Below are 21,894 nucleotides of genomic sequence, written 5' to 3'. Positions count from 1 at the left end.
GCTCTCCAAGAGAAAATAAAAATCGTCAAATTAAAATGACGTTAAAATATTCCAAATTTAACAACATTAAAATCTCCCAACCGGCGGCGCCGCCGCCGGCGGCTCCGCCGGCAGCGGCGGCCGGAGGTCAATTCCGGCGACCTCCAAAACCTATGAAATTTTAACAGCATCTTCCTCTCATCAAGCTCTACAACTTTCATAACTAGCACAAACACCAATTCCAAGCCTAACTAGGGCAATCGACTAAAAACATCAAAAATACCATAAAACTTCCACCTCAAATTTCTCCTTACCTAGCTCAAGAGGGAGTGAGTCCTTTTAGGGCAAGGTTGCTGGGTTGGAGGGCTACAAAACCATACCAAGCTTGCCCGGATTGGTGGCCGGAGGAGGAAGTTCCGGCGAAAAAACCGATTCGGCAGTCGAAGCTTTCGGGCGGCACCGCTCACTCACGGCGGCGCTAGGGAGGCTGTCACCGGTCTAGAAATGTTGCTGGGAGGGAGACCGACCGAACGGAACCGGTCCGGCGGCGAACGGAGGCCGGACGACGGCGGGAGGGAGGCCGGAAAACCGGGCAGCGGGAGGCTCGGGTGCGGAGAGGAAATCGGGAGGGAGAGAGAAAGAAAAGAAGAAGAAAATGGGTTGGGCTCGGCCCAGCCGACCCAACACTCCCTTTTTAACCCAAACTTCCAAAATTAAAAACACCCCGAAAAATAATACCCGAATAAAAATTACCTTTTACTAGCTAAAATTTACCATTTTTACCGTAGTCGTATTTTCCTCATACGAATAATCCTCCGCACATAATCGTCCCCGAAACCCCTCTAGGGACCAATTAAACTATTTACTCAATGATCGAGACGGTAAAATTCTTATTATAATCACGCTAGTAAATAAGGTAAAAATATAAGGGTCGGGATGTGACAGGTTTCCTCCTTAACCTTAGTTAAGAAAATTAGCAAGACATGATACAAATTAAAAACATACTTAAAACAATACAAAACATTCATACAAAAAGTAGCCAAAAAAAGGGGAAAAAAAAGAGAGCACAAATGTGTCTAATTCTCCACTCTCTCTCCCCTTCTCCTTATTCTCTTGAAAATAAGCTCTATTTATAGAGCAACATTGAGCTTCATTGCAACTTCATCTCCATGTGAAAATGATTTTCCTTCTTCAAACTTCTCATGCTTGATGGCAACATATTTCTTCACCCATAAATGCCTTCATACATCACTTTCTCTTCATCTACAACATCATTTGCTTCTCTCATTTTCCATGCACAAGAGTACGTATACGTACACAAACTTTGAAGAATTGGAAGTGAGCTCATAGATTCATACAAGCTTGTTCCATGCAATCTTATCTTTGGAAATTTTTCATGCTCTTTTCCATAGGTCATGGCGCCCCCTTGGCTGCCTTACGTGGGCTAGCAAAGCCGAGGAGGGTCAAGGCTACCCAAGACAGGTCAAGGCAGGTTAAGAGGGCCACTTAGCGGCCGTAGACGGGCTGAGAAGGGTTATGGCGACCCCTTGGCGAGTCATGGCGGCTTCTAGGTGGCCTTAGGAGGGTCAAGGCGGTCATAGGCGGGTCTAGGAGGGTCAAGGCGGGTCATGGTGGCCCAAGGCGGGTCAAGGCAGGTCAAGGTGGGCAAAGGCGGTCCAAGGCAGGTCAAGGCGGCCCCATGGCGACCCTTGGTGAGTCTAGGAGGGTCAAGGCGAGTCAAGTCAGGCCAAGGCGGGTCAAGGCGGCCCCTTGGCGAGTCTAGGAGGGTCAAGGCGGGTCTACGAAGGTCAAGGGGGTTCAAGGCGGCCCAAGGTGGGTCAAGGCTGTCCAAGGCGGGTCAAGGCGGCCTATGGCGGTCCAAGGCGGGTCAAGGCGACCCAAGGCAAATCAAGGCGGGTCAAAGGCAGGCCAAGGCGGGTCAAGGCGGCCCAAAGCAGGTTAAGGCGGCCCTAGACGGGTCAAGGTGGCCCCATGGCGGCCCTAGGCATCCCCTTAGCGACAATAAGCGGGTCATGGTGGGCCCTAGGGATGTCAAAACAACCTTAGGCATGTAAAAGTAGCCCCTCAGCAGGTCATGACGTCCCTTTGGCGGCCCTAAGCGTGTCAAGACGGCCCTTTAGCGGCCCTAGGTAGGTTAAGGCGGCCTCTTAGCGACCCTAAACAGGTCAAGGTGGCCCCAGGCAGGCCTAGGGGGGTCAAGGCATGTAAAGGCAGCCCCGCGACGGCCCTAGGTGGGTCATGGCGCCCCTTTAGCTGCCCTAGATGAGCCTGGCAGGGCTGAGGAGGGTGAAGGCGGCCCTAGAAGAGTCATTAAGACCCCTTGGTGAGTCATGGCGCAAGGCGGTCCAAGACGGGTCGAGGTGGCCCCATGACGGACGTAGGCAGCCCATTGGCGGCCATAGGCGGGTCACGGCGGGCTCTAGGGAGGTCAAAACAGCAATAGGAGTGTAAAGGTAACCCCTTCGCTTGTCAAGACGTCCCTTTGGTGGCCCTAAGCGTGTCAAGGCGGCCCCCTTGGCGTCTCTAGACGAGTCAAGGTGGCCCAAGGCAGGCCTAGGAGGGTCAAGGCGTGTAAAGGCAGCCTCGTGGTGGCCCTAGGTGGGTCATCACGCCCCCTTGGCGGCCCTAGGTGGGCCAGGCAGGGACGAGGAGGGTGAAAGCGGCCCAAGGAGACCTAAGGCGGGCCAAGGCTGGTTAAGGCGGCCCTAGACAGACCTAGAAGGGTCATGGCGACCCCTTGGCGAGTCATGGCGGCTTCTTGGTGGCCCTAGGTGGTTCTAGGAGGGTCAAGGCGGCCGAAGCCGGTTCAAGGCGAGTCAAAGTGGTCAAAGGCGGGTCAAGGCGGGTCTAGAAGGATTAAGGTAACCCCATGGCGGCCCTTTGACAGGTCAAGATGGCCCTAGGCGGGCCAAAGTGGGTCAAGGCGGCACAAGACAGGTCAAAGGCGGGTCAAGGCGGCCCTATGTCAGCCCTAGGCGTTCCAAGGCGAGCCATGGAAGTTCAAGGGGGCCTAGGAGGGTTAAGGCGTGTAAAGGCAGCCTCGTGGTGACCCTAGGTGGGTCATGGCGCCCCCTTGGCTTCCCTAGGTGGGCTTGGCAGAGCCGAGGAGGGTGAAGGCGGCCCAAGATGGGTCAAGGCGGTCCAAGACCAATCAAGACGGCCTAAGAAGGGTTAAGGTGGCCCCTTAACGGCCCTAGAAGAGCCATTGAGACCCCGTGGCTAGTCATGGCGGCTTCTTAGTGTCCCTACGCGGGTCTAGGAGGGTCAAGGCGGGTCTAAGAGGGTCAAGGTGGCCCAAGGCGATTCAAGACGAGTAAAGGCGGCCCAATGCGGGTCAAAGCTGGTCAAGGCGGGTCATGGCGGCTCAAGACAGGCCAAGGCGGGTCAAGGCGGCCCAAGACGGGCCAAGGCGGGTTAAGGTGGCACCATGGCAGACGTAAGCAGCCCCTTGGCAGCCCTAGGCGGGTCATGGCGGGCCCTAGGGAGGTCAAAATAGCATTAGGCGTGTAAAGGCAACCCTTTGGTGTCCCTACGGCAGCCCTGCGGTCTAGGAGGGTCAAGGCGGCCCTAAGCGGTCTTGGAGGGTCAAGGCGGTTCAAGGCGGGTCAAGGCGGCCCTAGCCGGTTCAAGGCGAGTCAAAGCGGCTAAAGGCGGGACAAGGCAGGTCTACAAGGATTAAGGCGGTCCAAGGCGACCCCTTGGCGGGTCAAGGCGGCCCTAAGCGGGTCTAGGAGGGTTAAGGCGGCCCAAGGCGGTTCAAGGCTGTTCAAGGCGGGTTAGGGCGGGTTAAAGCGGCCCAAGACGAGTCAAGGTGGCCCCATGGCAACCCCTTGGCAGGCTCTAGAGAGGTCAAATCAGCCCCTTGGCGGCCCTAGGTAGGTCAAGGCGGCCTTAAACGGGTACAGGTGGCCTTAGGCAGGCCTAGGAGGGTCAAGGCGTGTAAAGGCAATTCCTTGGCGGCCCTAGGTGGGCCTAGAAGAGCTGAGGAGGGTAAAGGCAGCTCAAGGCGGGTCATAGCGGCCTAAGGCTGGTCAAGACGGCCCAAGGCGGTCCAAAGTGGGTCAAGCCGGGCCAAGGCATGTCATGGCGGGTCAAGGCGGCCCCATGGCGGACGTAGGCAGCCCTTTGGCGGCCCTAGACAGGTCATGGCAAGCCCTAGGGAGGTTAAAACAACATTAGGCATGTAAAGGCAGCCTCTTGGCGGGTCAAGATGTACCCTTTGGTGGCCCTAGGCATGTCAAGGCGACCCCTTGGCGGCCCTAGACGTGTCAAGGCGACCCCTTGGCGGCCCTAGACGTGTCAAGGCGGCCCCCTCCGCAGCCCTAGACGGGTCAAGGCGGCCCTAGGAGGATCAAGGCGTGTAAAGGCAGCCCCATGACGGCTCCAGGTGGGTCATGTCTCCCCCTTGGCTGCCCTAAGTGGGCCTAGAAGGGCCGAGGAGGGTTAAGGAGGCCCAAGGAGGGTCAAGGCGTGTAAAGGTAGCCCCTTGACCAGCCTAGGCGGCTCATGGCAAGTCATAGCGGCTTCTTGGTGGCCCTAGGCGGGTGTATGAGGGTCAAGGCGGCCCAAGACGGTCCAAAGTGGCTCAAGCCGGGCCAAGGCAGGTCATGGCGGGTCAAAGCGGCCCAAGACGGGCCAAAGTGGGTCAAGGTGGCCCCATGGCGGACGTAGGCAGCCCCTTGGCGGACCTAGGCGGGTCATAGTAGGCCCTAGGGAGGTCAAAACAACATTAGGCGTGTAAAGGCAGCCTCTTTGCGGGTCAAGATGTCCCCTTTGGTGGCCCTAGGCGTGTCAAGGTGACCCTTTGGCGGCCCTATGCGTGTTAAGGCGGCCCCCTCTACGGCCCTAGGTGGGTCAAGCGTGTAAAGGCATCCCCATGGCGGCTCTAGGTGGTCATGGCTCCCCCTTGGTTGCCCTAGGTGGGCCTAGAAGGGCCGAGGAGGGTTAAGGAGGCCCAAGGAAGGTCAAGGCGCGTAAAGGTAGCCCCTTGACCAGCCTAGGTGGCTCATGGCCAGTCATGGCGGCTTCTTGGTATCCCTAAGCGGGTCTAGGAGGGTCATAGTGGCCCTAGGCAGCCCCTTAGCGGGTCTAGGAGGGTCAAGGCGGCTTCTTGGCGGCCCTAGGCGGGTCTAGGACGGTCAAGGCGGGTCCAAATTCTTAGTTTTTTATTCTGGACCGCGAGAAAAGACATACAGCCTTGGCAAGAGCGGCGTTCTGCGGAATATATGACTCATGCTCCTTTAGGTTCTTTAAATTCCGTGGGTGGGTGTTCAATTATCAGAAAAAGAATTTCCAAAAAACTGGTTAACAAACAGTATTCCCCGTTTAATGAATACCATTTGCTTTAGTGTCAAGGCGGCTTCTTGGTGGCCGTAGGCGGGTCTAGGAGGGTCAAGGCGGCCGGACGACAGAGAACGATCGAAGAGTGGAGACAAAGTCAATTTGGACTCAATCTAATGAAGTCAATTTGGACTCGATCTAATGCACATCAACATATGATCTCAAATGGACAACCCAGATTTTGCGGTTAAAAATCTAACGGTCTAGATGCAGCAGACTCTAAGGCGGGTTATGGCGCCCCCTTGGCGGCCCTAGACGGGCCTATGAGGGTCATGGCGACCCTTTGGAAAGTCTTGGCGGCTTCTTGGTGGCCCTAAGCAGGTCTAAGACGGTCAAGGTAGACCTAAGCGGACCTAGGCGGGTCTAGGAGGGTTAGGGCAGCCCCTAGACAGGTCAAAACGGCCCCATGGTGCCCTAGGGAGGTCAAAACAGCCCTAAGCGTGTAAAGGCAGCCCTTTGGCGGCCCTAGGTGGGTCATGGCGCCCCCTTGGCTGCCCTACGTGGGCCTAGCAAAGCCGAGGAGGGTCAAGGCGGGTTAAGTGGGCCACTTGGCGGCCTAGACGGGCTTAGGAGGGTCATGGTGACCCTTTGGTGAGTCATGGCAGCTTCTTGGTGGCCCTAGATGGGCCTAGGAGGGTCATGGCGACCCTTTGGCGAGTCATGGCGGCTTCTTTGTGGCCATAGGCTGGTCTATGAGCGTCAAGGCGGCCCTAGGGGGGTTAGGAGGATCAAGGCTGCCCCTAGACGGGTCAAGACGTCATGATAGCAGCCCTAGGCGTCCCCTAAGCTGGTCAAGGCGGCCTCTTGGCGGCCCTAGACGGGTTAAGGTGGCCTTAGGCAGGCCTAGAAGGGTCAAAGCGTGTAAATGCATCCCCTTGGCGGGTCTAGGAGGGTCAAGGCGGTTCAAGACGGGTCAAGGCAGGTTAAGGCGGCCCTAGACGGGCCTAGGAGGGTCATGGTGACCCCTTGGCGAGTCATGGCGGCATCATGGTTGCCCTAAACGGGTCAAGGCGGTCCCTTGGCAGCCTTAGGGAGGTCAAAACAGCCCTAGGCATGTAAAGGCAGCCCCTTAACGGGTTAAGACGTCCCCTTGGGGCCCTAGGCGTGCCCTAGACGGCCCAAGGCGGGTCAAGGCGGTCCAATGCGGGTCAAGACAGCCCAAGACGGGCCCTAGGCGGGTCATGGCGGGCCTTAGGGAGGTCAAAACAGCATTAGGCGTGTAAAGGCAGCCCTTGACGGGTCAAGACGTCCCTTTAGCAACCCTAGGCATGTCAAGGCGGCCCCCTTGGCGGCCCTAGGTGGGCCTTTCATAATAAAATCTTAAGAGAATGTAGCATCGTCTACCAATGATATGGTGACCTTATGGTGTATCTCTATGTTCTTTAACTTGTTCACATGCATTAGGTCATTAACTGATTTAACTTGATATCAGACTAAGTTAACCGGCCTGCTTATGTATTAAACCAGTCTACTTAATGTATTAATAGAATCATTTATAATACTTTTTGTTTGGAGAATCAAGACTTCTGTAATTTTTATGATTAAAAATATGTGAAATTGACCAGATTAAAAGCAAGCCATTTTTAGGTAAACCGGATAGGGTAAAATGCAGTATTATCAACAGATGAAAAGGGAAACGGTGAGAAATACAGTGCATTCTGAACTGTGATAACTGTATGTTGGCCACATTACAGAAACAGAACATTGTATAAGCTTTGTAATCCTCCTTCAGATCATTTACATCTACTTCAATTTTCTTTTCTTCCACCCGGAGAGAGTGAAAACATGTTCCTTGAATAAACATTTAAACAAATTCAAAAAATGAGATCAAATGGACAAGAAGGACGCAAGGAACTTGAGTGGAAGAAGAGGCATGTGAGACCCGCCAAAAAATTCCATCCAGACCTCATTTGTTGTATTGCTCTAAGATGAACAGCACCCACCTTTCTTAGGCTCTGTACTTGCTGCTTCTTCGCTCCCATCTCCCTGTATGACCACTGTCTTGCCAGTCCCCACCCAACTATGGTCCTGTTTCTTGAGCTCCTGGGACATCATTACTTTTCGACTTAGTATATTGTAGATCTCCTTCACTACCGTCTGAAAGGCGGCAGCAACGTTGGATGAGTCAAGAGCAGATGTCTCCATGAAAAACAAACCCTGAGCTTCTGCCAAGGCTTTGCCTTCAGCAGTGGATACCTCCCTGGCATCCTTGAGATCCGATTTGTTACCAACAAGTATCGTTACAACATTCATGTCGGAGTGAGCTGTTCAACAGTACATCCACCTGATCAATCTCAGTCCATCACATCAATTAAAGGGAAATGCTAGTAAAACTTTAAGGCCATCGGGTACAGCAGGACAGATTGACAGGAGAATTAGACTTCAACATAATCAAGAAAATCGAAGCAGTAATATCCAATGTGAATTATAAGCATGTACCAAATCATTTCAAATCCATTGTGAACTATTGTAAAATGATACTGTTGTGGTGTTCTGCCGATAACTCTGACAAATATACTCCCAGCAGGAGGACAAAGCGTTAATCCTCAGTGCTAATTAAAGAAAATTCTCAACTTATCTAACCAATGCCTACAGCATAAAGCATCAACATCTTTCTCAATGTTTCAGTGTCTTAAAAGCTAATACTCCATACAAATTACAGGACATGTGATTTATTAATTAATGTTATCTGGGAGGTAAGTTAAGAATTGAAGATTATGTAGGGGGAAAAGATTCCACTTTGCCAAACAAACAGCCTAGAAAGAAATTTGTACTAGAAAAAAGTATATATGATATCATATCAAGGAACAGTGACAAAAGCACTTACTGTGGAGCTCATTAAGCCATCTGCCGATACTATCAAATGTCTGATGCCTACTGATATCATAAACCAAAAGAGCACCAACAGCACCTCTGTAATATGCAGATGTAACAGCCCTGAACCGCTCTTGACCAGCAGTGTCCCATATCTGTGCTTTGACTTCTTTACCATCAATAACAATCTTTTGGGTTTGGAACTCTACTCCTATAGTTGACTTTGAATTAGGAAAGAACTCATTTCTAGCAAATCGTGCAAGCAAATTAGATTTTCCCACTGCCGAATCACCAATTAGAACAATCTTGAAAAGATAATCCTCAGCCTTTTCTTCCTCAGAATGAAAGGCCATTTTCCAACTCCTCGGATGTGGCAATCTAAAAGACCATAATAAATAACAAGTACCCTAAATGGTTCTTAAGGGGATGAAAAACTATTAAATATCCAATATTCCCCACTGAAAAATGAGGAAACGAATGGTTTGTACAACAAGAATACAGTTGACAGAGGAAGAGTGGAAGGCAGGGAAGGAATCTAAAGAGCAAACACTATTCTGCAATTACTTGGACACAGCATAAACAGAATCTGAAGCCACCTACATTACAAAGCTAGCTTCTCTCGGCTCAACTACTAGATTCTTTTTAACCTATCCAGATAGATAGCTTTAGTGCCAAATCCTGCATCACCAAGAAAGCATAAATCAAAATGTTAAAAGGGAAGTTACTTACTCTTCTGTAAAGATCAGTTAGCCTAAGAGGGGCAGTCATTAATACCTCGAACCCTTGTTTGACCTGAACTTCTGGCCTCCTCCCCACTCCAGATTTCCCTCCAAATCAAGGGCTTCAAGGTTGAAACCTGAAAATTAACTACCTAGCATAAGGCCATTGCAATGACTGAACACGAAATCCGACATTACATACCAATCCCCTAACAACCTCATTGAAACATGTTGCATTTTCTTGAATGAATAACACGACATAAAGACATTGATTAATATAGATACACGCATCAAATGTAGAAACAGTACCAGATTGCAGAGCTGTAACGGATATTGCCTTTGACGCGTCCAAACCTGCCACAAACCCGATCCATTAAAACCATTTTCCCCTCACAAATTCAAACCACGTAACACACGAAATCACATTGAAGACAATGACAATCAAAACTTGTCAGAAAAGAAAAATAAAAGACTGCCATTGAGAGATTCATGTGGGAATACAAATCTAAAGAGTTGCGACATTTGGTGAAACATAGAGGGAGAAAGAGAGAGACCGTGGAGGGTGGTGATCGAGGGGAGTCAACGACGGAGATCGGCGGAGGAGAAGGGAGATGGGAAGCGAGCGGAGAGAGGTGGGAGGATAAAGAAGAGAGGAGGAGGGTCGTCAGAAGCACACATCGGACAAATGGGGGGCACAATGAGGACAACCATTTTGATAAGGCATTTTCGGAATTGTCAACAACACTCGAGGGGTTTTCCGTCCTCCTTCATTTTCTTCAACTTTCAAACGTCAAAACTCAAAACCGTAACAGTAGAAAGCACCAGTTACCCACCAAAAAATGAAACTGGACCAGCTCAAAACCGTTAACAACAAAACGTTTGGAAGCCCATTTGGATTTGAATCTGAATGAAATCATTTCTATTCTGATCATATATATTGTGTTAGGCTTCGAGGTTAGCTCGAGTGTTTAGGAATGGGCGGTTTTGAAATGTTTGGTGCCGGAATGGAGAATGTGATGGTAATAATATGGCGGCAAGCATGGTGCTAATAGGATAGTGGTAGTAGCTAGCATCTATGTAATGTAGATAAATGTGACAATGGCAATGTTGGTACGGTGTTGATACTAGGGTAGATAAATGTGACATCGAAGTCAATGGTGGTGATTGTGGCGTTCTCAATGACCACAAAGTTTTGTTGTCTTTGGCGACCATGGGAGTGAGATGGTGAGTGTTATGGAAAGATGTAAGGGTTAGGAAAGGGAGGACACCACACCACACCACGGCATGGGCTCATCCAAAGAATTATCCGTAGAAGCAAGAGCTAAACTTTAAATGAACGGGCAAGGTAGGTGATATCTCGAACTAAAGACTTCAGTCTCCATGCAATGAACTTCGAAAGAGCCAATAACACAATTGATAATGAGTGAGGAGTCTCCTTCAACTTTAAGAAATAAATTCCTACCATTTTTGGTAGAGATGGTCAGAATATGTCACTATTAATATTTTTCAGTGGCAACATATGATTCTGCATGAACATCACATTTCCTTTATGTCGACAATTGTAAACCAAAAAGACTAGTTAATGATGCATTTTTTGTTAAACGGTGTTTGTTATTATGCATAGGTTATGTAGAGACTCTTGATTATTCTGGAATTTTTTTACACTAAGGTTTATGTACAACGTCTTTCCTCCGTGTATTACGCGGTTTCATCAATGATTGATACGTAAGGAACTGTCATTTCAGCCCTTGTATTTAAAAGAAAATATTCGATATAGTTCCAACGACTATTCTACACAAATTGATACTCAATTAATTGACCCAGATTATGACTTCATTAACGAAAATTCTTTTATCTGTTGATGTCCAATCATGACGGGATTATTTCAACCACCAAAGCAGTATCCAATTAATTACATATAGATTCTGGTCAATGAATTAGCCGAAGTCCCGAGTCCCTAACATACAAAGGTGATGTATGAGAGTTGTTGAGCAGTTTTGCATCTAGACGTATAACTAAATGAGGATCCAAACACATTAATCACCATTTATGTTTATATGTTGCGTCTTTCATTCTCCCTCACTTATTAAGGTTGAGTGATACATTCGCATTGTCTTGTCACCCTAATTCAGGTATTCTATATGTTCTGATCCTAAATATTTATCTTGGTTTTTGTATTTTGCTTCTGAATGATTAGGATATCTCTTTCATTAACAAGCTAGTATATTCCCTCCTTAATTAGTCGGGTACGATTTCATTTTCCTTCCCTAATTAGTCTGGTACGTATATGCATACTTGCACATGTTTCCTTTCCAATAATTACATGCTTTATCTTCAAAATCCATTCCCACTTCCATGACCCGTAACTATCCAAAGAGAAAAAGTTGCCACTCAAACTTACAAGGGACCATTTCGTTTTATGGAAAAGAGAGGGAGAACTGGAGAAGCGTAATGAGATAAAATTACTCTAATAAAGTTTAATCTTACTAATGTAATTTGAATATGTTTATAAGTTAAAAGGCTGACTCACTTTGTGGATATGTAGGTGTCTCAAGGGAAATAGAATCCAACTAGAAAACAAGCCGAAACCAATTTTCAAAGTACCAATCTTGTTCTTTCTGGTTCTGATGCCAAACTAGTAGTCTAAAATATTCCAGAATCAAGGTTTGGTCCTACCCGACTACATGTCCACCAATCATAGGAAGACTGATCCAGTGTCAGCTTGGACTTAGAGAGCTGGAGATAATTCAAAAATCATATATTTTCTCCTCAATCTTTTTCATAATAGGTGAGAAACGCCCTGGATTACGTTTTCTTGAATATGGTAATTTAATTACTTCTTCACGCTGACAACATTGACTGATTTGTCATCATCTTTGGCCTTTATCCAATCAAGAATCCTTTTGCAGGTAGCTAATTACTCTCCTCAGTCTCCTATGCAATTACAGTCGTCGCAAGAGTCCGTCTTACTCTGTACTCCTTAAATGTCTGCGTTTTATGGAAACTCACACCAATAAGGAAACAGTTCTCAATTTTTATTTGTGATCACAGAAAACCATAAAGACAGAGATTATCTGGTTCGTCCAAAAAAGATTATATAAGAGTGGTAGACGGATCCAAACTCGTATTGCAGAAGAATAGAAGGAGAAGAAACAAACAGAAAAGAACATACCAGGTAATTTACTGTTTCTTTTTTCGCTGCATGCTTATTTCTTGGTTTTGGTATTGGAAAGTTTCATTCTTTTCCAGGTCGTACTTGAAAAGATTGTGTTTTTGTAAGTTCGGGTCATCGAATTTCAGATGTTTTGTTGTATCATTTGTCAGTACAATTCCGATTGTTGTTGATTTCTGTCAACAGTTTATTTTGGTCTTGTGGAGAAGGTTATTAAGAATGGTTTGAGCTGGCACATACAGCTTCTAGAGTATTCAATGTAATTGTCGTTGATTTCGATGTTTTCATGGCAGAAATAGGTTGCGATATGATATATTGTTTGGATTGAATAGGTTTAATTTTCTGATTTCCTCTATAATTATGCTGATCTGCCAGTGATTGATGGATAGTATCATTTCAGTGTAGAGCAGTGAGATTACTACCCAGCTTGTTGGATAATCAAGTACATTCTATATGGAAGGAGGACACCCGGCTGCTAGTAAGACAGAGTTCACTGAGTGTTGGAGAACAACATGGAAGACCCCTTACATTATGCGTCTCGCCCTCTCGGCTGGTATTGGAGGCCTCCTTTTCGGATACGATACAGGTGTGTCATATCAACCCCAGCAATTAGTTAGTTGATTAATAAAGAGGTCTTCTTGACTCAATTCAACTGTATTGTTTGAGGTACAATTCTGTTATTTAAGTTACAATTGGATTGGATATATTTTATGGGTAGTGTATTGTAGATGTGGATCAGGTGGTTGTGTGTTGTAGATGATGATTTCTGGGGTACTGGATTGTATTGTATTGTAGGTGTGATTTCTGGGGCATTGCTGTACATTCGTGAGGACTTTGATGACGTTAACAAGAAGACATGGCTGCAGGAGACCATTGTGAGTATGGCAGTTGCCGGCGCAATATTTGGTGCCGCTATTGGAGGATGGATGAATGATGCTCTTGGCCGGAGAAAGTCAATCTTGTGTGCAGATTTTGTGTTCTTTGTTGGCGCAATAGTCATGGCTTTTGCACCAGCTCCTTGGGTGATCATAATTGGAAGAATTCTGGTTGGTTTGGGAGTGGGAATGGCTTCTATGACCTCACCACTGTACATCTCAGAAGCGTCTCCTGCTAGAATCCGAGGTGCTCTTGTTAGTACAAACGGTTTTCTAATTACTGGTGGTCAATTTTTGTCATACCTCATCAATCTTGCCTTCACCAAGGTACCTAACATTACAATGTATTCAATCTGCACAAGCAAGTAGCATGAGTATGTTTTTAGAGCTTTATTTTGACATTCATGTTCATTGTGTAATCATTTAGTGGATTTTTGTGTTGTGAATCTGTTTCAGGCTCCTGGAACCTGGCGTTGGATGCTTGGAGTAGCTGGAGTTCCTGCCGTGGTTCAGTTTGTATTGATGTACACACTCCCAGAGTCCCCAAGGTGGCTCTACAGAAAGGTGATCATGATCAAAGCCTCCCCTAATAAAATTCTCTTTCATTTTCCTTATTCTGTATTTAACTTACTTTGAACTCGTAATACCTTTATTGCCTTATGGTAATTTCTTAATCGTCTGGAGAAATTCTTAATCTATGATAAATTTCTGCTCGTCCATGACTCATTCATGAAGTACTTGATTGTGTAATATCTGATCACTATTCTTTCTGTTACAGAATAAGATAGGTGAAGCCAGGGCTATCTTAGAGAAAATATATCCTGAGAATGAGGTAGAGGATGAAATGAGAGCATTGCATGAATCTGTCGAAATGGAAAAGGCTGAGGAAGGAGATGTTGGTGATGGCATCATAGCAAAACTAAAGGGTGCATTCAGCAACCCTGTGGTCCGAAGAGGACTCTATGCAGGCATAACGGTCCAAGTAGCTCAGCAATTTGTGGGTATCAACACTGTCATGTATTACAGCCCAACCATTATTCAGTTTGCTGGATTTGCTTCCAACCAAACGGCTTTAGCACTTTCTCTCATCACTTCCGGTCTCAATGTTGTTGGCACTGTAATCAGTATGTGCTTTGTGGATAGATATGGAAGGAGAAGGCTTATGATCATTTCTATGGTGGGAATTATCACTTGCCTGGTGGTGTTATCTGTTGTGTTTTTTGAGGCGGCAGCTCACGCTCCTCGTATTAGCAATTTGGAATCCACTCATTTCGGTAGTAACTCTACATGTCCGGCTTATGTGTCTGCCCACAATCCAACCTCATGGAACTGCATGACATGTTTGAAAGCTGAATGTGGCTTCTGTGCTAACAGTGCCTCTGCTGTAAGTGCTACTTCACTTTTTTCTTTAAGTGTGTTAGATAATAGGGTTATTATCGCAGTTTTTCAAACTTTTTATGTACTGTTTGTGATTTAACCTTCCCTTTATCAAGATTCAACCCTTCATTGACATGTTCTTCCATTAATTGATAACAGTATGCCCCGGGAGCTTGCGTGGCTTCAAATGATGTCTTGAAAAAGTCATGCGGCGGAGAAAATCGTGTATGGTACACAAAAGGGTGTCCAAGCAAAGTTGGATTCTTTGCAGTAATCCTTCTGGGATTGTACATCATTATCTACGCACCTGGAATGGGAACAGTACCGTGGATTGTGAACTCAGAGATATACCCTTTGAGATACAGAGGTACATGTGGAGGGATCGCTGCAGTGTCCAATTGGAGTGCCAATCTGATTGTGAGTGAGACATTTTTAACTCTCACGCATGCTTTGGGTTCTGCGGGCACATTCCTCCTCTTTGCTGGGTTTTCGCTCATTGGACTCGTGTTCATTTTCTTCCTGGTTCCTGAAACCAAAGGGCTGCAATTTGAGGAGATTGAGAAGTTGCTTAAGAAAGGCTACAGACCAAAGTTATTTGCTTCCAAGAACAAGAAAACAGAGGAAACCAAGCAAACAGAGGAAACCAAGCAAACCAAGAGTGTCGAACTTTGAGTTGCCAACAATCCCAACGTGGTGATTCTAATAAAGATTTTAGTAGAAACCTCTTTGTTTAGTTATACTAGAGACTTCATGGTGTTTGTGTGCAGCATTAGTACATGTGATTACAAGAATTAATACAGACGATCAAGTTTGTCAATGATCGATCATCTGGGTTTTCTTTCTTCTTCTTTGGCTGTTTCTTTACCGGATGCTCTTATTGTTTGAACTTATATAGAAGGCATTAGTAATTGTATTTGAGAATCTTATTTCTGGTTGGCCTAGTGATTTGAATCGTGAACTATGCGGTAAGCTTAGGTGAAGCAAGCCTATGCGCATCAGATCTCCCATAATATAATGAGTTGGCAATGAAGATAATCATACGCTAATCATACTTGACCAATACCAATAGTGACTCCGTTAATCATAAGTTTCGACCATATTTATGTTTACTCCTATGATTTAAATCATAATTATATTTCTGGAATCATAATCTAGCTTAACAAACAAATGTTTACTCCTGATATAATTAATTTTGTGTTTGGACTAACACACAATGAGGTCAAGATGGCCGAGTTGGTCCAAGGCGCCAGTTTCAGGTACTGGTCCGAAAGGGCATGGGTTCGAATCCCATTCTTGACATTGTTTTTTCGGTTTTTTTTTTTTTTAAATTTTCTTTCCATATTTGCGTGATAGCCTGAAACAAAATGCGGTCCATTCGGTACATCAGTGATTCTTTATATTTAATAAAAATTCTTCTATGCATCAAGGTGCGGCATCTCATGGATGGTAAGCAAAATTTCTCCCGGTTTAAATCGGTCAATGCACTATCTCATGATCAGTAGTTAACGGAAAGTAAGGGGACCTAAGTATTAGAGACTGAGATGGAGAAAAATGTGTTGAGCCAAGAGAATCCTACAATTTCGAAAGTATTTATATACACTCACAGCCTCTTCTAATCAACTTTTGTATCTACATCCAATACAAACACTGAAGAATCTTAGCGTCAAAAACTGAACCTTCTCCTTTCATCAATCTCCAAAGAAATTCAGCATCAACAACCGGAGGTAAGGGTCGTTAGTGACTGAAGAAAGGGCGGCTCAGCTGAAGAACACCGAAAATTCCACATGTGTTTCAATTTTGATTTTTTATTTTCTAGGAGATAGTAGAGGTAGTTCCGCAGTTAAGTAGGATTAGGTTTGATCAAAACTAATATAACAAATTTGACTGAACCAAATATATCTATTTTTGTGGAGTAAAAACTATAGACAGATAAGACATGTACGGGGCCTTTCATCTAGAACAATGGAACTGTATTATAAACTGGATTAGTATGATAGACTTGTAATTCATATCGATCCTCTTCGATTCAAAGTTCATCTTCCACATGTTGAATGATTGATTGTGTATAGTTCTGCAGGCATAGAAGTTGAACTAGTACTACATTTCCATTGCGCATCTTTTCCAAGTAGAGAAAAATGGTGGAAGGGGGAGCACACCCCTCTAGCAAGACAGAGTTCACAGAATGCTGGAAGACAACATGGCGGACGCCTTACATTATGCGCCTCGCGCTCTCTGCCGGCATTGGAGGCCTTCTTTTTGGATATGACACAGGTACTTGGATACCAGAATCAAAACCAACAATCAATATATTCAAACTAATGGAAGTTCATAAACTAATTGAAACTTGCATAATATAGGAGTTATTTCTGGGGCGCTGCTATACATTCGTGAGGACTTTGACGAAGTTGACAAGAAAACATGGCTGCAAGAAACCATTGTGAGTATGGCAGTTGCCGGAGCTATCATTGGTGCTGCAATTGGAGGCTGGATGAACGATGCCCTCGGCCGCAAGAAATCGATACTAATAGCAGATGTGGTGTTCTTTGTGGGTGCAATAGTTATGGCAGCAGCTCCGGTTCCTTGGGTGATCATCATTGGAAGAATCATAGTTGGTTTGGGAGTTGGAATGGCTTCCATGACCGCACCCCTTTACATTTCAGAGGCCTCTCCTCATAGAATCAGAGGAGCTCTTGTTAGTACAAACGGTCTTCTCATCACAGGAGGTCAGTTTTTGTCATACCTCATCAATCTGGCATTCACCAAAACTCCTGGAACATGGCGTTGGATGGTTGGAGTCGCCGGTCTTCCAGCTGTGGTTCAGTTTATTTTGATGTTGTCACTCCCTGAATCACCTAGATGGCTCTACAGAGATGTAACCCTCAAACCCTGTTCTACACTTCATTCAATATTAGCTTGATGCATGTTACCAATCAGAGTTATTTACTTCTATTATTTGTTTCTTAATCAAACAGAACAAGGCTGATGAAGCTAGGGCCATCTTAGCTAAAATCTATCCTGCAGAAGAGGTTGATGATGAACTGAAGGCGTTGCAAGAATCCGTAGAATTCGAAAAGTCGGAGGAAGGAGCAATTGGGAAAACCATGCTGCAAAAAGTGAAGAGTTGTTTCGGCAACACCGTGGTCCGGAGAGGACTCTATGCAGGGATCACAGTCCAAGTCGCTCAGCAATTTGTGGGTATCAACACTGTCATGTATTACAGCCCATCCATAGTTCAGTTTGCTGGATTCGCATCCAACCAAACGGCTATGGCACTTTCTCTCGTCACTTCTGGCCTCAATGTGGTTGGCACACTCATCAGCATGTGCTTTGTGGATAGATATGGGAGGAGAAGGCTCATGATCATTTCCATGTTCGGAATCATCAGTTGCCTTATCGTGTTAGCTGGAGTGTTCTACTATGCAGCATCTCATTCTCCAACTGTTAGCCATTTGGAATCGAATCACTTCGGCACCAACACTACATGTCCAGCTTATGTTTCTGCTCCTAATCCTGCAGCATGGGACTGCATGACATGCTTGAAATACACAGACTGCGCCTTCTGTTCTATTAGAGGTCAAAATGTAAGTAGTAATACTTCACCTAGTGCTTTCCAAACTACTAACAAAAAGCACTTGCTAAGATGCAATGCCCTACCAATCCTCAAAGTCTTTACCTAAATTTGTTAGCAAATTTGCATTATTGCTCATCTGATTTTAATTTTGATTTACCTAAATTTGTTAGCAAATTTGCATTATTGCTCATCTGATTTTGATTTTGATTTTGATTGTTCGCAGCTGGCCCCGGGAGCTTGTTTGGCTGCCAATGATCAGATAAGGGGTCAATGTCGTGGAGAACACAGGGTATGGTACTCTAAAGGTTGTCCTAGCAAAATTGGTATCTTAGCAGTCATCTTGTTGGGATTGTACATCATTGTGTACGCACCTGGAATGGGAACTATTCCTTGGATTGTGAACTCTGAGATATACCCATTGAGATACAGAGGCACTGGTGGAGGGATTGCTGCCGTCTCCAACTGGACTGCAAATCTCATAGTGAGTGAGACATTCTTAACCCTCACCAAGGAACTGGGTTCGGCTGGAACTTTCCTCCTATTTGCTGGGTTTTCTACCATTGGACTTATATTCATTTACTTCCTGGTTCCTGAAACCAAAGGAATGCAATTCGAAGAGGTCGAGAAGTTGCTCGAGAAGGGTTTCCGACCCAAGTTATTTGCTCCAAAGGACACCAAAGGCAAGCAGAAAATTGAGGGGTCTGCTTGAGCTGATCCACAACATTAATTCGCCGGTGACAAATTCTGGAGGGGCAGGGACCATACTGTCATATAGGATCTTTCTGTTTCAAACTCTCAATAATGTGCATGTGGGAACTCTGCATGCTATCCAAATAGTTTCTCACTAGTATTAGATTCACCACTAATCCAATTCATCTAGCTTATGTATGTCCTAGTGCTCTGAATGGGGACTGACACGATATTAGATGGTTCGAAACACAGTTTCAAAACAAACATCTTGAGCCTGAACAGATCGATGAGCAGCTTTGGCAAAAGAAAAAAATGGGGAAAAATTAAACAGGCATCCCTATAAAGAGAGTAGAAACAACCCAAAAGAAAATGAAGTTTGCTTCAAGCATCCAAAATACAACCAGTTTCCCGCTAAAGATTCTAAAAGCTCACCGACACCTTGCCATACAATTCAAAGCTACTTCAATATTGCACTGACTTAAAAATTAGGAATTGCAACCATCAAAAACAAACAAACAGAGGGACAAAACATATACCTGCTATGCCAGCTAACGCATGATTAGTGAGGACAAGGAAATATAAATAAGGATACAAAGAACAAAAGTTTCAAAATCACTTGCTTGTGGGGTTGGATCGGTTGGTGGGCTATGCAAAGATGAATGCACGGGACAGCAGGTGAGCTACTTTACACCAGAGACAAGCAGCTCAAGGGCTCTACCAATAGATTACATTTCCCCACTAAAATCAGTGTCCACACCAACAGAACAATTTATCATTTTGAAGGAAAAAAAAATTAAGAAAATGAAATGCGAGTATAGCTCGTTTAAGTTGGGGAATCAAGTCACAAGAAAGTTGGGGAATCAAGTCACAAAAAGGTAAACAAGGCCTAGTTCAGAGCAGCTTCTGGTTTCTGGGGTCATGAAGTTTAATATTCTTCACACTATCATTTTTATTAGTTTACCTTCTCCTGTCAGTTCACCAAAGCATAAAGTTGTATTCGCTACTATGCAAAGCATATAGTTCATGTAGAAGCGTGAGGTAAAAGCAGGAGAATGGATAAAGGATTAGCATAACAAGTTGAGTTCAAGATTCCAATTCCGGTACCACCAAGAGCAACCAAACACAAGCTTTCGACTTTGGAAAGAAAGATATAGTTCAGTCACCCAAACTATCAAGCATGTTCAACATATCAGTTTGATCATAGAACTCAGAACAGGATATAAATATATTGTCCAAGCAGTTCATACTATCTGTCATTACAAGGAAAATTCGGGTTACCCAGACAAAACACAAGGATAAGAACCCAAATCTTATCAACCCAAAAACAAGAAGGCAAACAAGTATTCCACCCCTACAAAAACCAAGTCAATAAAAAAATGGGGAAGAGGAGACAAGATAGAAATGCCCCAAAACCTAGTTAAAAATCATACATCTAAGAGTCAGTGTCTTACTCACTAGCTCCCTCTAACCTCTCCCTTCTACAATCACATTCTTCCTAGATTTTTAACCACACTGTACAAACCAGGAAAATAACACTCCCTATATACATCAAAAACAACCAACAATGGCACCATAGACATAGATCCTCTCTAAGTAGTAAAAGTACCTATATTCTCTTCTTTAAGGACTTGAAGAGGACGCTTCTTGCCTCGGCTCTCTCAGATACCCAAGAAGCGTTTCAGCCTGCAAAAACAAAGGAATCACCATATTATAAACCAAGCAAACTTTTTAAAGGATTAGTTCTTATAACCTAAAGTTAACATGCAGCATCTGAACTCAGACTTAGAGCTACAAAATACGTGACAATATGCACTGTGTGTACAATCCTCTATACAAATGGCCTCAATCTACCCAGTTCCAAATTAATCACCTTTAAAGCAACCAACATGAGCACCATTTCAACTATCCAATTATGAACATCAATCACGCGCATCATTTCACCAATCAAATTGTAAACAGATTACCCAGCATGAGCATTAATATAACACAAAACACGTAAAGAACATGCATAATCCAATAGGCGTGTAAGCAATACACAAGTGAAAATACCTTGTGCTTAGCTCTAACAGTCCCAGACTGCGAAAGCGCAACCAAAGGCGGAATCCCTCCTTCTCTGACTAGCAACCCTCTATTCCTCACACTCTCAGTACACAGCTGCAACAGCGTCAGAACCGCAAATTCCTTCCCTTTCACTGAACCATCTTCAATCACTTCCACAAGTGCTGCAAGCCCACCTTCCTCAACAACAGCCTCCTTCCCCTCCTCGATTCCAGCCAAGCTACTCAGCACCACCATCGCCTTCTCCGCCAAGCCAGTCGCCTGGTCCGCCACAAGCGCCACCAAAGGCTTCACCGCTCCGGCACTCACTGCCCTCTCTTTATTAGGCCTGATCGAGCAGAGCTTGTACAGAGTCGTCAAAGCATCTTTCTTTCCTCTCATGGATCCACTTATCAACAGCGAAACCAAAGGAGGAATAGCTCCGCAAGCTCCGATTGAGCTCTTGTTCTCCTCCATTAACGCCAAGCTCAGAAGAGCACAAGCTGCGTTTTGCTTAGAGGTCTCCGTTCCGGTCTTGAGTACATACACTAACGACTTTATAGCTCCGGCATTGGTGATTATAGCCTTGTTTGATTCGTGAAGCGATAGGTTGAGCAAAGCAGTTACAGCGTGTTCTTGAGTCCAAGGATCACTGCACCGGAGCAGAGGAATCAGAGCAGGCACCGCACCTGACTCGCCGATCAAAGCCCGATTATCAGCTCGGTTCTTAGCCAGAAGCCTCAGCTTGGCCGCAGCGGATTGCTTGACGGCAATCGACGGTGAATGAAGCCCGTCCACACAGATCTTGACCGTCGGTTGGAGATCCTCCGGCGAAATGCTCTCGATAATCTCAGTGGAGAAATTCTCCCTCTGTAAAAACCCCTCGCACGGTTCCGGCTCCGACTCCGATCTCGGCGCGTTTTCCGGCGACGGCAAGCAGGCGAGCCGCTGCAGTTCTCCGGAGATGTCGCTGCTGCAGGCGGAGAAGTCGCTGAAGGCTTGGGAGAGCTGGAGGAACTCCTCGGCGGACGCGGCGGTGGACTTGCCGGAGCTGGTGGAGGTGCGCAGGGCCAGCTCGCCGAGACGCATGTCCACAACGGAATCGGTCAGATTCTCAGACACGAACGGCGATCTCTCGGCGAAGGAGCAGCAGCTCTGATCCTCCTGGTAGAAATTCGACCGGATTGTCCGCATGGACCGGCCGGTGTTCCGGTGAATCCTGGTAGACGACGGAGAGTAGAAGTTCCGGGTCAGAGGGAAATGGTTCGACCCGGAATGAGAATCTTCCAGAGAAACCAT

At 45.7% G+C, this 21,894-nt stretch overlaps 4 protein-coding genes and 1 non-coding gene across 5 annotated transcripts; 3 read left to right on the top strand and 2 right to left on the bottom strand.

Annotated features, from left to right (window-relative positions):
• Positions 1-6,956: 6,956 nt before the first annotated feature.
• On the bottom strand, positions 6,957-9,467 carry LOC101294733 (ras-related protein RABA5a-like). Its single transcript, XM_004293331.1, has 5 exons — positions 9,428-9,467; positions 9,183-9,227; positions 8,929-9,010; positions 8,168-8,832; positions 6,957-7,604 (listed from the first exon to the last, which is right to left on the bottom strand). Exons 4-5 carry the CDS (start codon positions 8,505-8,507, stop codon positions 7,264-7,266), a joined length of 681 nt encoding a protein of 226 aa, XP_004293379.1. The 5' UTR covers positions 8,508-8,832; positions 8,929-9,010; positions 9,183-9,227; positions 9,428-9,467; the 3' UTR covers positions 6,957-7,263.
• A 2,421-nt stretch (positions 9,468-11,888) lies between these two features.
• Positions 11,889-15,209, top strand: LOC101294438 (inositol transporter 4-like). Its single transcript, XM_004293330.1, has 6 exons — positions 11,889-12,048; positions 12,446-12,631; positions 12,841-13,247; positions 13,377-13,484; positions 13,699-14,304; positions 14,457-15,209. The coding sequence occupies exons 2-6, from the start codon at positions 12,499-12,501 to the stop codon at positions 14,967-14,969; spliced, it is 1,767 nt and encodes a 588-aa protein (XP_004293378.1). The 5' UTR covers positions 11,889-12,048; positions 12,446-12,498; the 3' UTR covers positions 14,970-15,209.
• Positions 15,210-15,515: 306 nt separating this feature from the next.
• TRNAL-CAG lies at positions 15,516-15,596 on the top strand. Its single transcript has one exon. It is a non-coding gene; the product is annotated as a tRNA-Leu (tRNA).
• An 836-nt stretch (positions 15,597-16,432) lies between these two features.
• On the top strand, positions 16,433-18,577 carry LOC101313005 (inositol transporter 4-like). The gene is made up of 4 exons (XM_004295269.1): positions 16,433-16,568; positions 16,655-17,169; positions 17,270-17,878; positions 18,092-18,577. The coding sequence occupies exons 1-4, from the start codon at positions 16,433-16,435 to the stop codon at positions 18,575-18,577; spliced, it is 1,746 nt and encodes a 581-aa protein (XP_004295317.1).
• Positions 18,578-19,773: 1,196 nt separating this feature from the next.
• On the bottom strand, positions 19,774-21,894 carry LOC101294147 (U-box domain-containing protein 4-like). Its single transcript, XM_004293329.1, has 2 exons — positions 20,608-21,894; positions 19,774-20,241 (listed from the first exon to the last, which is right to left on the bottom strand). Exons 1-2 carry the CDS (start codon positions 21,892-21,894, stop codon positions 20,179-20,181), a joined length of 1,350 nt encoding a protein of 449 aa, XP_004293377.1. The 3' UTR covers positions 19,774-20,178.

The sequence above is a fragment of the Fragaria vesca genome, linkage group LG3 (genome assembly GCF_000184155.1).
Source record: "Fragaria vesca subsp. vesca linkage group LG3, FraVesHawaii_1.0, whole genome shotgun sequence".
Lineage (NCBI taxonomy): Eukaryota > Viridiplantae > Streptophyta > Magnoliopsida > Rosales > Rosaceae > Fragaria > Fragaria vesca.
This window is presented reverse-complemented; position numbering and strand designations above follow the sequence as displayed.